This window comes from Diceros bicornis, chromosome 23, assembly GCF_020826845.1.
Source record: "Diceros bicornis minor isolate mBicDic1 chromosome 23, mDicBic1.mat.cur, whole genome shotgun sequence".
NCBI lineage: Eukaryota > Metazoa > Chordata > Mammalia > Perissodactyla > Rhinocerotidae > Diceros > Diceros bicornis.
In genome coordinates this window covers 17925808-17943511 of record NC_080762.1, presented here as the reverse complement: position 1 = coordinate 17943511, position 17704 = coordinate 17925808, and the positions used below count along the sequence as shown (strand labels likewise).

The window sequence follows — 17704 nt, the reverse complement described above, 5'->3', positions numbered from 1 at the left end:
AAAAGTAAAAAAACTTAGATCTCACAATAGCAAGTAGCTGTTTTGAGTCATTCTTTGATTGAATCGATGGATTGCTAAGGGAACATCTCAAGAGAACATGGAGATTAGAAAACCAGTTCAATGCCATAGTAACTATATGCAGTGTCATGGGAGAATGGAAGAATGGAACTCACATCAAAAGTTGAAAATTTGCTAAGAAATTTGTTCTATTTATAGAAAAAATCATATCTAATATTCAGATTTATTATTCATAAGTCATCCCACAGTAAAATTATGAAATGAATCATTATCACGTACTATAGTTCCATATCTATATCTATATCTGTTGATGTGTCTATATCCATAAGGGTCAGCAAACTGTTCTGTAAGAGACCAGATTATAAATATTTCAGGCTTTGCAGGCCAGTAGTTCCTGTCACAACTACTCAACTCTGCCATGGAGATGGCTGTCTTCCAATAAAACTTTATTGACAAAACCAGGCAGCCGCCAGATTTGTTCGTTTTCTGACCCCTGACGTAGACTATAACTGTCCTTGCAAACTTTCCCCTAGCCTTCAGCACCGGGAAAGAGCCATTTCCTCTGCAAAGTGTAGCACTAATAAAGCTGCTGAAAGCTATACTCGAAATGTTACAAATTTCTTTGCACTTCAAGTGTGCAGACTTTTTTTCAAAGCTATTTTTTTTATTGAGGTAACATTGGTTTATAACATTATATAAATTTCAGGTGTACATCATTACGTTTCAATATCTGTGTAGACTACCTCATGTTCACCACCCAAAATCTAATCACCATCTGTCACCGTATTCACGTGCCCTTTTACCCCTTTCACCCTCCCCTGCTTGTACCTTCCCCTCTGGTAACCACCAATTTATTCTCTGTATCTATGTGTTTGTTGTTGTTGTTGTTATTTTGGGGGGTTTTTTGTCTTTTTTTTAATATTCTACATATGAATGAAATAATATAGTATTTGGTTTTCTCCATCTGACTTATTTCTCTTAACATAATCCCCTCAAGGTCCATCCATATTGTCGCAAATTCCAAGATTTCATTTTTTTTTATGGCTGAGTAGTATTCCATTGTGTATATATACCACATCTTCTTTATCCATTCATCCACTAATGGGCACTTTCAAAGCTAATTGTAATAATTTCTACCCAGATTTAGAATAAGTGGAGTATCTGCCTCCTGTTTGAGTTCTTGATGGCACCAAACGCCCTATCTGTTAGTTTTTTTTAAGGGTATCTGTGGCATGCATGCAATACCATGAAATATCTTCAGTTTATTGATTTATTGTTTTCATTTTACATAAAGGAATGAGTGAGGTGCCAATGCAAGCCAGTAGCCCTGAGCTGAGATGTGAAAGGGAAGGGATATTAAAGACATAGCTTATGGAGAAAGATGAAGCAAAGGCATCTAGAAGAAGGGAGTGCAGTCTAAACTGATTTTGTACATATAGTGTGCTCCAGAAGAAACAACAGTATCAAATAATAACAATCACATTATCAAATTAACTTTCCCAGAATCACATGTCCAGAGAAAAGAGGTCATTATACCTACAGGCTAATTTTAAAGTAAAGAAGGTCATTTCCAAGTGACAAATCTCTTCATAGCTTGGTGATGTCTGACCATTCTCATCTCCCTCAAAACTATATAGAGAGAGACATATCGATGGTTATGGGTATATCAGTTCATGGATGTCAAATTTGGGGGACACTTCTAGATTTTAATTTTTTAAAATGTGTTTATGTAATAGTAACATAACCCAAAGTTCACATTGTTTTCAAGTCTTAAGACATTGGATAATTTCCTTTTATTTTTACAATAGGTACAAAGTTTAATTTAGAATGAGAAAAAGAAACTAACAGTGTTGTTGAATGTCTGTCACATTTTTATAGCACTCCGTAGATTTCAAGTTTTATACGATACTATGAAAATGTAGTAATAATGATGTTGTAAGATTTTTTTATGGAATAACCAAATATTCTGGGCCCAATGCCAATACTTCTCAGTGATATTCTGGGATTAAAAAGTGAATGTTGAGTGCTGTTTAAGAGAAAGTTGGAGCTATTTATCAGGTACCACACTTCTTATTTAGAAAAAAAATTGATTAACCATTAAAACCATAATATGATTTCTTCCTTGAGAGCTGCCACATCATGATATTCTTCAATAAATTGCTCATTCATTTATTTCATTTTTCTGTCTCTCCTGCCACCATGAGGTACATATGAGAGGAGGAAATAAGGAATTCCAATATGGTTGCAGGAGAGCTCATTTTTCATTTTGTCAAGGTGTTTCCACCTCCTGCAGGCATGATAATATTTCTTGATGATTGTTCATTTCTATGAATTGAGAAAGAACAGCTTCCAAGTTCATCAATAATCCATTAAGTTTGTTCCAAAATACGTTGGATTAAAGTTGAGTCCTTCCCCTATGCAGTAGAGATATGGACTGCCCTTAGAAGCTTGAATATAGGGGATGGAAGAAGCAAAAAGAATTATGTTCCAATGCAGTTAACCAAGCAATTAGGAGATGGGAAGAGAATTGGGTGGAGAGTCAAGGCCTCTGGGCACTGTTCAGCTGTCAGTATAAGAACATGCCCTAAGCACTCTACTAAACCTGCCCACACCTCCCACTTCCTCAGCTCCACGGTGTTCATCACAGGACTCTGTACTTCTCTGAGGGGTTGGTTTTTGAAAATGAGATGAGATGATATACATGAAAATACTTTGGAGGAAGTAGACAACAACATTATTTGCTAAGATTATCATCTTTAATTTAGAACTGTAATTAATTGTGCTTTCCTGAATATGGTTCTCTGCTTAGAACACTTCTAGCGTTGCAGGAAAGGAGATCAGTGGAGAAATGGAAGAACTTTATAAACTAAATATTGGCAGGAATTATACCTACAACAACATACCACTTATATTGGTACTGTAGAAGATGTTAAGTGTAAATCTGCTCTGTTTAAAGAGGTGATATATGAAAATAGTGGCATAAATGAACCATGCTTAGAAAAGAATCACATCCCCTCAGAACAGTCAGCTTCAGTAAGTGAGATTCAGTCTTAATTTCTCTCTTCTTCACTCCCCACATCTAATCCATCAGCAAATTCTGTTGATCCTCCTCTAATTCTTTTCCATTTCTACTGCTGTCATCTTAGTTCAAACCACCACCATCTCTCGTTTAGACCGTTAGTCTCTTGGTCTTCCTGCTTCCGCTTATTCCTCTCCACGGTTAATCGGTTAATAGCCCACCAGCAGCCAGAATGATTCTTTTAAAAAACTAATCAGATTATACTCTCTTCTGCTGAACACACTATTACTTCTCTCTCATTGCCTTTTGAGCAAAATTTAAATGCCCTGCTGACCCCCAAGGGCCTAACCGCTGTTCCTGAGTACCTGTGCTCCTATGGCTCCAACTCCACTCCTGACACTTGCCCACCATACTGTGCTTCGACGTCTTCCTATTAGAAAGGGAGGGATAATCCTGGCTTCCTCGTGAGTTATTAAGAAGGCGAATAGTGTAAATCCCATCAAACAGTGCCTGGTACAGAGTAAGCACTCAACTGTGGGTCACTATTAGTATTAGACATCAGCGACATTGGCTGTCCTTCCAGTCCTAGGACTAGCTGTGCCCTTTCCTCCTTAGGATCTTTGCTCCTAATGTCCCTCTGCCTGGACTGCTCTTCCCCCAGCTCCTCCCACAGCTGTTCCTTCTGATCCTTCAGGTCTCAACGTCAACAATGCCTCATCTTCAGAGAAGACTTCCCTAACTATCTAAGTAGCTGCCACCAAACTCTCACATCGTCCTGTCACCTGTTTGTTTCCTTCATAGTATTTCCCAAAATTATATTACAGATTAATTTTTTCAACTTGTTTTTAGTCTGTCTCCCGCAGTAGACTGGAAACTAAGAATTGAGTTATGTCCATTTTATTTATCACCATATCCCCAGCACATGACACATAGTAGAAACTCAATAAGTGTTTCTTGAATGGATGGATGGTGAGGTGATAATTAGGGTCTCAGCTCACAGTTAAGCTCAGTTATCAAATGAATAGTTAATTACCAAGTCTTTTAGTTTCATGTGGCTGCTCTAACAGATTACCACAAGTTTGGTGGTTTAAAACAACAGAAATTTATTCTCTCACAGTTCTAGGGGCCAAAAGTCTGAAATCATTTTCACTGGGGCAAAATTAAGGTTCAGCAGAGCCATGCTCCATCCAGAGGCTCTAGGGGAGAATCTGTTCCTTTCCTCTTCTAGCTTCTGTGGCTGCCAACATTCCTTGGCTTGTCGGTACATCACTCCAGTCTTGAAGGCCAGCATCTTCAAATCTGTCTCTGATCTGTCTTCACATCCCCTTCTCTGTGTGTCTAAAATATTCCTCTTCCTCTCTCTTATAAAACACTTGTGATTGCATTTAGGGCCCACCTGAATAACCCAAGTGTATTAGCCTGCTCAGACTGCCATAACAAAATACCACAGGCTGGGTGGCTTAAACAACAGAAGTTGATTTCTCACACTTCTAGAGGCTGCAAGTCCCAGATCAGGGTGCAGCAAGGTTCAGTTTCTGATGAGGGCTGTCTTCCTAGCTTGCAGACAACCGCCTTCTCACTCTGTTTTCACATGGCCTTTCCTCTGTGTGTATACAGGGGGTTGGGGTAAGGTGGGAGAGAGAGGTCTCTGGTCTTCTTATAAGGACACTAACCCTTTATGGCCTCATTTCACCCTAATTAATTCCATAGAGGACCATCTCTAAATATAGACACACTGGGGATCATAGCTTCAAAGTACAAATTTGGCGGAGGACACAATTCAGTCCATAGCACCCAGGATAATCTGTCATCTCAAAATCCTTAACTTTATCACGTCTACAAAGACCTTTTTCCAAATAGAGTAACTAACATTCACAGGTTCTAGAGATTAGGATGTTGATGTATTTTGGGGGAGTGCTTTTCAGCCTACCACACTGAGGAAGCAAAATGAATTGCTAAACTTACATATACTCACGGATGCTCAAACATAATTTGTGCCAATGGGGAGTAGTTGCTCAAAATTAATAAACAAGGTGATGCAGAATAGGAATTTATGAGCATCCTTTGACTTATATAATTATGCATCATGGTAAGAAAACAACATAAATAAGTCCAAACACTGAACCTATAAACTAGGGGCTTATTATGTGCATTGACAGAAAAGCCTTCCACTCCAGATAGATTGTTGCTCCCTTCTTTAAGGTTGCCAGTTCTATAAATGTATTTGCAGTTCAGCTTGATTCATGCTGAACTTTTCTGAAAGGGCTATTGAGGAAAATTTTTCTATCTATCTTTGCTTTAGCATTTACTCTTTGTGATGTAAAGATAACAGTAGCTGACATTTATTAAAATTTACTATGTGCCAAGCGCTGCACCAAGAGTTAGATATATACATATATAATTTAATGCTTACAACAGGCCCACATGGCAGGTACTATTATTATCCTTAGTTAACTGATGAGTGAGCAGAGGCATGGAGACGGAAGGAACCTGGCCAAGACCACAAAACAAGGAAGTGGCAGAGATACAAACCCCAGCATTCCGACTCTAGAGCTCATTCTGGGAGCCACCACTGCTATTCCCTGGGAAATATCATTCAACACTGCATTTCTAAAACTTGCCATGAAGAGAAATTTTTATGAAAGTTTACATCAGCGTTAAGACGTTTAGTATAACAGATTTTCATGTTGTCACTCATATCAGTAAGGGTTCTCTAGAGAGATAGAACCAACAGGATGTGTGTGTTTGTGTATCTATCTATCTTTATCTCTATCTCTATTTCTATATATAGTCCTATCTATCTATCTATCTATCTATCTATCTATCTATCTATCTGGCTATCGTCTAATCTAGAGATATAGACAGAGAGATTTGTTTTAAGAAAGTGGCTCACACAACTGTAGAGGCTGGCAAGTTTGAGATCTGCAAGGCAGTCTGGCAGGTTGGAGACCCAGGGAGGAGTTGGTGTTGCAGCTTGAGTCCAAAGACAGAATTCCTTCTTCCTTGGGGGACCTCAGTTTTTTCTCTTAAGACCTTCAACTGAGTGGATGAGGCCCATCCACATTATGGATGATAACCTGCTTTACACAAAATCTACTGATTTAAATGTTAATCTCACCTAAAAATTACCTTCACAGCAAATATCTAAGTACTACGACCTAACCAAGTTGGCACATAAAATTTACTATCACAAGTCTACGTCTTATCAACTTGGCACCTATATACATGTCTCCTTAAATCATTCTTAATCTCAAAATGGAGATAATAACAAGGTCATACTTTTGCCTAACATGATACAACTATCTTGCACACAACTGAAAATACACTCACCTTTTTCCTGGGAGAGAATGCAAACATCTTGGAGCATGTTCACTCTTCTCATTGAAATCCTGTAACTTAAATACTATGATGTAAAGTTAACAATACTTAAATACTCTGATGTAAAGTCAATATATCTTATATGGTAAGGGGATAAGAGAAGGGAGAAAACAAAGATGTTTTACATAGACACACACACACAAACATATTCATAACAAAATAACAAGTAAATAGTCACGACAATTACAGTCCTTGTTTCTGTAACTGGTCATGTTATTGTAGCTGGTATTTATAACTTAACTACCATCTTCCACTACCCATTCTGCATTCCACTTGTCCTCAGCTAGTACCTCAGCTGATCATGGTTCTTTACCTGGTGGGGTCACCCAACCTTCATTCCTGAAGAGTCTGGGCCATTAGTAGTCCTGCCTGGATTGGGTTGTTGAAGTTTTCCATTGGCTTTAATCACAGGGCATAGTAATACTAAGAGATGCCTAAGGGATCTTTGTATTCTAGACTGCTCCTTACCGCCATTGTGAAGTAGCAGCCAAATTTCCCCTTAGTAAGCAAGATTAATCACCCCAGCCAGCACAGTGACAAGAACTCCCTTCTTTGCCTGTTAATTGGGAAACATGAAGAGCCCAAAGTGGCCGGGTGGCAATCTTAACTTTCAGTTCAGTGGAATCATTGTTGTGTCTCCTGGGGGAAACCTTTCTCCCTTTGGAACTAAGACTTTTAGATTTGCAGAGCATAAAGTTGCAGTGACAAGAAGCAAAAATTTTACTGGTGGATCACTAGGGGAAATAGTAAGTGGCCACTCCCATTTCTACCTCTGGATTCCACTGGAATGGAACAGGTGTTCTTTGAGATGTGTTGAGCTGCAACGCCATCACTTCTATAAACTAAGCATCTTTCACTGGCTTTAAAATTCATTGTCCTCCAAAAATCACTCCAGCCCAGTGTGCACCTCTGTGTTGTGTGGAGGGAAAAGAGATGTCTTGTGATGCAGGTGTCCAAACATGGGAGTGACGGCCACTGCTCAGTGTACCTTGCACACAAACGTAATCCCTTTTTGACTAGTGATAATAAGAACGATGCACAGGAAGGTGACATAAATGAGCCATCGAACAGCTTTTGTTGTAACTGAGCCTATAGTTAAACACTCCCACAGAGTAGGCCTCTTTGAGTTCACCGCTAGCTTGGCTATTATGGTCTTCTTTTGCTGGACTGCAGAGAGCAGAAATCTTCGTGAACAAGGATTTCTATCAGTTCATCAAACCAAGTGAAAATGTCTGTTTGTCATTTAAAAGATAATGGCAGAAATCCATTTTTAGCTCTCTGTTGCTGTACTCATGTGTGAAATTGCCCACGGGGGAAGATATTTGCCTCTAAAAGAACCTTCATTGGCCTTAGATGTGATTGGCTGCACAAATTATACTGCCAAATGAATTGGTTTTCCAAACCAAACAGAAGGCCTCATAAACCCAACTGGGACTGCTGTCGAGGGCACAGCCTTGCCCTGAGTGACAGTGTCAGGCCACAGAGAGGCAAAGGCACTGGTTGCTGCTTCTCTCCTTAACAACATGACGTTTGGAGGATAAATTGTTTCCAAAGCATTTAAATATTAGCAGTGCCTCAGTTTTCTGATATGGTTGGAGAGACCATTTGGCATTTTGACTGAGACACTCATTGATTTTTTTTCTGTCTTGATTAGATTAGCATCACATTGGGATTATTTTGTCTCCTAATTGGAGGAAAGATGGGGAGGGAGGGTGGAGGTCAGTATTCTTGGTCTTTAAGACAACCAATTTTGGTCTTTGTTGATAGATTGTGTGCCATGCCCACATTTGGTGTTTTCCATGCTAGGACTTAGAATAAGAAATATTGCAATACTTAACCAGAGAGATTTAGTCTCTTTTTTTCCTTCAAAAAAAAAAAAAAAAGGAATGAGGGAAAAAGAGGAAGAGGAAAAATAAGAGGAGGCAAGAGTAGGAGAAAGAAAATAATAAGGCTGTTCCAAAGAATTTGAAAAAGCGCTGGCCTCTCCAGGCAATCTATCTCCAGTTCAGTAAACTCAGAAGTTGAACTTGCATTTTTAATACTCTTAATAATAATAAAAATGGTCTTGTTAGTTTAGTGCAGAGCCAAAATTAGGAGGTCAAGCATCGACTTGTTTATGTTGGCGTTTCTATGGAGCCAGGTCTGTCTGGTTTCCTTGCCCTGAATAGCAATTGGCTCAGACCTAGCAGCAACAAGTCAGGACCAAGCAGAGCCTTTTGTCACAGGATCCCACCCAGGCCGCAGCTTACAGCCTGCCCAGCAATGACCAGCTTCCTCTGGTTCTGCTCCCCACCATTACACTCCCAGGCTTAAGGGGTGGTCCCCAACCCTCTGAGACACACACGGCTGCGGAGAGATGTGTTGTCATTGGTAAACTGTCCTGTCCCTCCCACCTTAGGACACTCAGCAGATTGACCATTCCCCAAAGAGTCCATCCTTCATTCCACATATCAAATGGGGACTCAAGAGACCTTGGGCTCTCCTTTTTGTTATAAAATCCAATTTTATCAGCCTTGGATTAAAAAATTCCACTATAGCAGCATTGTGTTTAATTGTAATCACTCTTTTAATTGGCATTTTGCTTTACTTAATGAGTCTTTAAACTACCCTGGTACCTGGGATCTCTGAACTGTGTAATCTGGTTTTATTTGAAAAAGAATGGGGCTTATTTATTCCTTCTTGGTCTAGGAATCCTGGTTAGATGTCCCAGTTGACTTATCTTTATATGTGCGTTTTATATCACAGAGTATAGAAGTACAAAGGAAAGAACACTTGGTTTTACATTGAAGAGTATTTGGGACAGTTTTCACAAAGTTAATTAAAAGTCTCATTTTTCCCAGGCATAACTTGCCACTGAAATTGCCAGGCTAATGGAAATGGAAATTCTTCCCAGCAGCTCTTGGACCTCACATTTACCAGCCTGTGCTGTATAACCTTGGGAATGACCAATCATTGCACTTTATCGTTCTACTTACCTGGGGTTGCATTGAATCTGAAGCAACTACTAAGTTTGCGGATTCCCAGACTCTTCCCTTCTAGATGTTTTCTGCTAAAGAGTGAAGAATGTGGAAAGGTTTAATTACATCTGTATCTGTTTAAAAGAATAAACTTGAATAAGAACTAGAGAGGAAATCAATATTGTGGCCACATATCCTTTGTATATGTGAAATACCTCCGTGTCAAAAACCGTGTCTAAGAACACTTGGAAATACCCTTGAATTCATTTCCCAGCAGCTTCCATATGCAGTTCAGGAATCAGTTTCAACTCTTACTATTATCGCATTTCCACGTGGCATGCCCCTTTCAACGGCAGGCTCACATCCAGTACAGCCCCCTTGTTTGGACAAGACAACACGTCTTTTGAAGTTTCAGCAATAATGTCATCCTTGAGCTATGGTCTGACATATTGGGTATTTCCTTCCTTCCCTCATCATAGATGGCCTTGGGAACACAGTGCTTGAACGTGTTGTCCCCTATTCAACTGCCATACGCGAGAAGCCTTCAGGGGTAGTGTTCTCTCAGGCTACTCAGCTTCTCCCAAGAAAAGTCCAGAAGGCAGATCTTATCAGATCAACAGTAGAAGTGGCCCACAGGGCGTGTGTGTGTGTATGTGTGTGTACACAAAAAGACAGAGACAAAGAGAGAGAAAATACATGCTGGCTTAATTTAGAAAAGAGTTATTATTTTTTGGTTACCCAGTTCTGCAGTCTCCTTTCCTCCTAGTTATTTAGAAATTTTCTCTACTTGTGTCTTCTTTCTTTCTAATTTGACCTTATTTTCTCCCTCCTTCCAATCGTATTTTCTCTGAACTTCCTCGGCTCTCCAAGTTAGATCTAAATTGGATCTCAACCTAATCTCTCTGTTTTTCTCAACTAACTCCAGGAGCTTTACTCAAATCTCATTCCCCTATACCCCACTTTCCTGAGAAATCTCACCAACTGCTCTTTTCCAGGTCTTTCCTCTACCTCTAATGAGTGACATCATTTCTTTTTTCCATTGAATTCTTGTTTTTGGTGGAGATAGAACTGCCATACATCTCCCTTTAAGAGCTAAGAATCTTTTAACTTTTCATTATCTGTTAAATCAAAATTAGTTCTGATCATTAACAGGCCCAAGTGGAGTCACTGAGCAAAGATGACCAGAGCCCAACATCAGAAACTTTATAAAAGCTGTATTACACAAAGGCGTTCACCATAAAAGGCCTCTTCTAAGCTGCACTCTCCAGGAAAGAAGGAAAAACCAGGACCCCCATATAGAAGTGGTTGGTACGTGCGTTCACTAAAAACAGAGCTTTCACCCAGAGTCACTTCATACTCCACCTTACGCCTCTCTGTGGATCACCCATGTTCTTTTCTGTTCACCCCCGCCATCTTCATAGTCAAGCTGGAAAAAGAAAGCTGCCCTTGGAAATTGCCCTCTTCCTCACATATTCTAGTGGGTATATTTTTAAATGTACTTTGAAATGGCTTTCAAACCATGTAGTTTTCTACTTGTATAAGCTAGGCCCATTAAAGTCATTAGTTTATTAAAACTCAACTTGGATGAGTTTAATATGAAAGCTAAAATGAAAATTTGGTCTGTCCTCAATTGATGTGTTGAATGCCCCGTTAACTAAATAGGAATCATATTGAGATGCCCACTGGCTAAGAGCTGGATTTAATCCTTAGTTGGAGGTTAAAGAGCTTTGTACAGCCTTGTCATCAGTCTTCCAAGCCACCCCCTTCTGGACAATGGCTTGTGTCCCAGTCAGATTGCTCTAAGCAACACACGGGCATTCTCCTGTGTTGTGTACCATTAGTGCTTTCTGACGCTTGCTAGCAAAGAGACCCAGCAAGATGGAAAAAGGCAGCAGCAAAGTAAACAGTGTGTGCAGTGTGGTGGTGTTAAAACACGGTGCACCGCTTCTCAACTTCTACAACTCAGATAAAATGCAGGCAAAAGTGTGTCTGCAGCACAGAACATATAGCATCTTCTGAAGGGCTACAGTTGGCTGTGGGGAGGACCACACAGTACACTTTAGACAGCAGCCGTGTTCTTAAATGGAGACAGCAAGGTTGTCCCTGAAATTTGCCTTCCCTGTAACTCAGAGATGGCCTTCAGGCCTCCTCTAGTGATCCAGAGTGGTTCCTATTCTCTTTGCTCAGGGAACTAGAAATGAGTATTTCTTTGCAGTTAACGAGTTAAGCAGATCGGAATATAAAGAATTTTTGTTTGATTGATTGATTTTTTTAATGAATGCTCTATCAGGATAAATGCAGCATCCAGAACTGAGGGCTATCCTTTTAGGCACCCTGATTAGATTATCTTTTTTTCTCTATCAATCTACAGGGAGAAAAAAAATGAAACTTTTTCTTACTTTTTAAAGCATCAGACCTTTCTGTCATTGTTTCTAACATTCAATATTTATCCAGATTAATCATAATGCTTGTCTTAACTGCTCCCTTTTTGGGCTTGTGTGTTAAGTGAAAACTCTCTCTGCCATCTATTAATAAAACCTCTTGGGTGACTTCCAAGGTGATTCTGTCACATAAAATTCCATGCTATCTATATTTTGTACAATTTTAGAGTGAATTCTGTATGAATTAAGTTGAAATGCATTGGAAATAAAGTATGTGTTGTCATTCTAAAGCTGTGTCCCGGGAAAACACTTTGTAGTGGATTTCTCATTCAACTTGGTGGTTCCACATCCAAAAAGGGAGTGATTCAGGTATTATTTCTCATAATGGCAAAGGCATTAGCTTTACAAAAGGAATTTTTAAGATATTTGTCATATCAATCAAGTCAGAATACAGGAGCCAAAGTCAGAAATTGAGAGGAATTGAAATCTTTCTCGCTAGATACCCTGTATCAGATCCTTTCCTGTCCCTACCCTATGTTAGTATTTCAATTGCCACATCCTGTCCACTCCAAGTTTATGAAACCGCCTCTGCCAGTCCTCTGATCAGCAGCCCTCAGTCTTCTACCTTCTGCCTCAGACTCTTGCCTTCTGCATTGTCCCTCCCGGTTCATCGTCCCACCACTCTGCTCTGACTGACCCCAGGTTGGAAGATGACTTTTGGAGTCAGTGATTAAGGATCAGTGCTATCACTTCCCTTTCAATGAGTTTTTGTTTAGCATTTTATGTATGAGAAATGACATTGGATTATCGAGTTTAAAGCTAAAAAATCTGAAATACTTACTGGTACAGGCTGATTTTTTTATTGTCTCTTTAGTCTGAAACTTCTCCATAATTAAATTCATTCGTTCATTCAAAATAAAAACAAGGAGCAAATAACACTTAGTAGATCCCTACAGTATGCCAGGCTCTGCACTTGGCCCTGGTCGGAAAGACACAGTCTCATAGTCAAGGGACTATGGGAGAAAGGCAATTCAATCAATGATTGTATGAGAGTATTGTAACACTCATATATGGATAATCACTGATTATAAGAGAGTACTATAATAATAATAACAACAAAACAAGACAATAATAATAAATGAAGCTAATATGAGTTGAATGCTGGCTGCAAGGTAGGCACTAAGATAAGTGCTTTACACACCTTATCTAATTTAATCTTTATAGCCGCTCCATAGAGTAGGTACAATTATTATCCCCACTTTACTAATAAGGAAACTTGGATCTGGAAAGGTTAAGAAACTTGTCCAAAATGCAGCTAGAAAGTGGTGGAGCTAGGATTTGAATCCAGTTCGTGGTTAGAATGCAGTTCTACCCTCAAAGCCCATCCTTCATCTGTCTGCCTCCATCCACTGCAACAGAGGCAGGCGCACACCTAAGGCTGCAAGGCTCTAACTTCAAACTGGGGATGCACTAGTGGAGTTTTGAAAATGAAAATTATTAACAAAATATTTGCAATGATGGTAATATAAGGAACAAACCCATTTCATTCACCAAAGTTTCAGATAAAGGATGAAGCTCTTAAATGTAGAATTTCAGGAAGCAAGTTTAGGGGTAAATAGGATTTCTGAGATAGTATACAACAATATTGAGTTAGTGGTCTTCTTTTCCCACCATTTTATTTTACAAACAAATTCATGAACCAAAGAATAAAGCACATTTATTTTCAGTGGGAAAAACTGATTTCAAGTGAATTAAGTGAAGCTATTACAAGCTGAGTCTAGTGTATAAATCCATGTGAGAAAGTATTATCATAGGGGCCGGCCCCGTGGCTTAGTGGTTAAGTGCACGCGCTCCGCTACTGGCGGCCTGGGTTCGGATCCTGGGCGCGCACCGACCCACCGCTTCTCCAGCCATGCTGAGGCCACGTCCCACATACAGCAACTAGAAGGATGTGCAACTATGACATGCAACTATCCACTGGGGCTTTGGGGAAGAAAGAAAAAGGAGGAGGATTGGCAATAGATGTTAGCTCAGAGCCGGTCTTCCTCAGCAAAAAGAGGAGGATTAGCACGGATGTTAGCTCAGGGCTGATCTTCCTCACAAAAAAAAAAAAAAAGAAAGTATTATCATATGATTTGAATATGAAGAATAAAGGAATTGAAGGACACGGTGAGGAGTGCTCTAGAAAGAAAATCAGAGAACGATCTTACGTCGTAGCTACCTTGATGCAAGAGAGAGAGATGGAGGGAGAGAAGAAGGGAGAAAAGAAAATGGAGGAGGAGGAGGAGGGGGGAGAGAGGGAGGGGGAGGGAGAGGAGGAGGAAGAAGAAGAAGAAAAAGTGAAACACCACCATAGCAGGAACTTCTAGCCACAGGAGTATGTTTTTTCTGTGCCATTTTCAAAACTGGCTTTCCTATTATAGCCATCTTTTAACTCTTTATTATAGCCTTGCAATTTAATTTATAGATTCTCTGGATCCTTTTTCTGCTCTCATTTCTTCCAGCTTCCAATTAATTTTTGTCTTTTTATCAGTTTTTATTTCTTTTAGAGTATGAGCATTAAAAATAAAATAGGAAAATCAAATTGATCCTTTTCTTCCTGTGGATGCAGGATGTGGTCAAGCCTGGGACAAACTATTGACTAAAGTGAGATTTGGCATGCCATAAGTCATTGTGATGTTTTTGTCTCTCTGTACCTCTGTTTCTCCACTGAGACTAAGTCCTAGACGGTAAGGACCATATGTTTTCACTTCTCTTTCCCCAGGACAAAGTTGTGTTTGACATAGAGAAGGCATAGAAGAAACTGTTCATTGAATGAAGGAGTGAATGAATGAATGAAACAGCAGAAATGGCAACACTCATATGGTTAACTTCCCTCTCCCCCAGTAACTACTAAAGTGACTACTTCCTGTGCAACTACTCAAGAAGGTCAAGAAGTTGCAGTTTTTCAAAAACATACGTAAATTCTTGGGCACTTGTATAAAACAATATTTTCTTTTTTGCCCACAAAATTCTATGAATTGTCAAGCAAGTAGTTTAGGAAGCAAAATGCTATATATACGGCTGTGTTTGGCTTTGTCTTTAGATAAGTGGGGCGAGAATAGGATGTTATACTGTTCCTTTCCATCCAAGGGTAATCTAATCTCGCAAAGGTAGTTGCCAAAGTCGGTAACAATTCCTACAGGGAAGACAAATAGTGTCTGAATTGGATTAAGGTGAAATGAGAGTACTCCGATACAGCTGTGTCAGGGAGCTGTTTGGTGTTTTTGGCTTCATTGCAACCTTAAATGGAATATCTATATTTCTTCTGGGTTTAATGAAGCCAAAAAAAAACAACTCTTTCTTGAGTGGCATTGGAGGCGCTTTGCTTTTAATTCGATGTATTTTAATTTGTGCCGAACCAGCTCTCCCATATCAGGTACTCAGACCAACATTTTAGGGGCAATTAGCTAAGTGTTCCTCTGTGTTAGCCACAGAGTTGAGAAAAAAGATAAGGAGAATCAATAAGACCAGGCCAGTTTAGGAAGAGAAAATTCACTTTCCATCGAGAGCACTGGCCGGGTGGTCAAGCTGTCTGTTCCGAGAGGAAGTGACTCCACTCTTGTCTCTCTGGGCCTCGCTAACGTGTAAGTGGTTCTGCTCCAGCTGCTAATTGACTTCGCTGTCGTGTTTTTTAGTTTTCAGGACTCTATCTCCTGTCTTTCTTCACCATCCTCATCGGGCTGGTGCTCTACTCCTCCACCTCCACATACATAGCCCAGGACCCCCGTGTGTACAAGCAGTTCCGCAACCCTTCAGGACCTGTTGTGGACTTACCAACCACAGCTCAGGTGGAGCCGTCGGTCACCTACACCAGCCTGGGCCAGGAGACCGAAGAGGAGCCCCACGTTCGCGTGGCCTAGGATGAGGCCCTCCCTGCCCGCTGAGGACCACTCAGTGGCCCTGTGTTCGCCCATCATCTCTGTATTGTACATAGAGAAAGGTATTTATTAGGTGCGGTTTACACAGGTGGACTGCAAGGTAGCAAACCCGAAAGCCTGTAAAAGGTGCAAGGTAAACATCACTGGAGACGCAGGCTCTGATCCACCTGACTTGGAGCAATGCCTGGCTAGTGTGTATTCTGATCACAGCCCCCCTGCATTAATTACTGTGAACATTTTTGAATCAAAAGCAAGTATGATTATTCTTATTTGTATTATTCTTGTTACTGTTATTACACTGACTTTCAGGAGGATGTTTTGTACTCCTGATGGGAACTATTGCCAGACACACATGTAGTTAACATAAATCCCACTTTTCTATGGCAAGTCACTTTTTAAGAATCATACTTTATTTTTTTGCACAGTCTGTATGAGTGTTGCATGCCACAGGAGCTCCACCCCCGAGAAGCTTCCTTATCCTAGGGACCTGGTGGCTAATGGTTTCCTCTGTTACTTGTTGGATTGCCTGCTCAATAAATATTTTGTCCTGTGACCCTTGTGGGGAGGGGCAACTGACCATATAATTCTCTATTCTAGGAATAGATATAAAACAAACATTTTAGCCTTTTTATATTTCAATCTCTGAACACTCCAGGCCATTGCCTTTCTGTTTTGCCATGTGATTCTGCTAATCAAGTCCCTGTAATAACAGGATAAGGAATGTTCCATTTCTGTGGCTTATGAAAAACCCCAGAAATAATCACATTTGTGTTTAGGGTAATATATATTTTTTTAAATCTTTCTGCCCCTCCCTATATCCTCTCTTCAAAAAAATATATCTGCTTTTCCTTTTATCCCTAGATTTCTTTAGTGATAAGATGGAAATTAATCAAGGCATTGGAAAAAGCCATGGTCCTCTACCCTCTTAATTGTGTGACACCCTTTTTGAAATACACCAGCATGGAAATTACCTTTACTATAGAGCATCATTGGTTGTGTGGCCTCCCGAGAAAGTCAGGGTGCTGATGTAGAGCAGTCTGTGACAGTGGCTCAATTGATCTGGCCATTTTGTAGTGATAAAGAAGTCAGCGATGAAAAAGTCTGGCATTTTGGTCATATTTGGCATCCATTCAATAGTAGAATATATCAACACAACGTTCTTGTAGAATATATCAACACAACGTTCTTATGGATGCAGAGAATATTACAGGGTCCTGATAAGGCTTTGAGGGATATGCCACTAGTCTAATTTTATTGCCCTTAAAATAGCCCTTTTTATCAAACACAGGACATCAAGAAACACCATAGACCTCTATGATTTGGAATAGATTCTATGTATCAGTATATGAAATAGTCTTTAAGGTTGGCTGATTTCAATACCATTCAAAAAGATCCTCAGTGGAGTTACAGGGTTTGTAAAGGAAAAAATAAAGGTTTATGAAACTTTGGGCAATTCAAATCAATACATCTTAAGGCAGCAAAGTAAAATACCAATGGGGTCTCTGTAAAGTTAAAGGGTAGATTGAAGCTTAGTCAACATTTTTTTTTTTTTCTTTTCTGGTAAGGAAGATCAGCCCCGAGCTAACATCTATTGCCAATCTTCCTCTTTTTGCTTGAGGAAGATTGTCACTGAGCTAACATCTGTGCCAATCTTCCTCCATTTTGTATGTGGGACACTGCCACAGCATGGCTTGAGGAGCAGTGTGTAGGTCCACTCGCAGGACCTGAACCCACCAACCCTGGGCCGCTGAAGCTGAGCAGGTGAACTTAACCACTACGCCACTGGACTGGCCCCTTAGTCAGCATTTTTCGATAGCCTGAAGAAGGCCTAAATACAGCAGGCAAAAGCACCCCATGCTGTCAGTCAACACCCATGTGACCCCTCTGCCTGCCTTCTACCCAGGGCAGTATTCCTGCCCTTGGAGATGGAGAATAAAAATTACCTTTGCTGATATGCAGATTTTATGGTCATCTCTGTTCAGCCCCATTAGAAACATGTTTTATTTTCTGTGAAAAAGAGAATCAGCGTTA

The 17704-nt window shown here is 40.0% G+C and overlaps 1 protein-coding gene across 2 annotated transcripts in view; it reads left to right on the top strand.

The window, feature by feature from the left end:
- The window catches only part of SLC35F1 (solute carrier family 35 member F1), a 384161-nt gene extending 367327 nt beyond the window's left edge, over positions 1-16834 (top strand). For both annotated transcript variants that reach the window (XM_058566387.1, XM_058566388.1), the window contains exon 8: positions 15431-16834. In XM_058566387.1, the coding sequence (XP_058422370.1) occupies positions 15431-15655 (225 nt within the window). In that variant the 3' untranslated portion in view covers positions 15656-16834. The remainder of the gene's footprint in view (positions 1-15430) is intronic.
- The last annotated feature ends 870 nt before the right edge of the window (positions 16835-17704 follow it).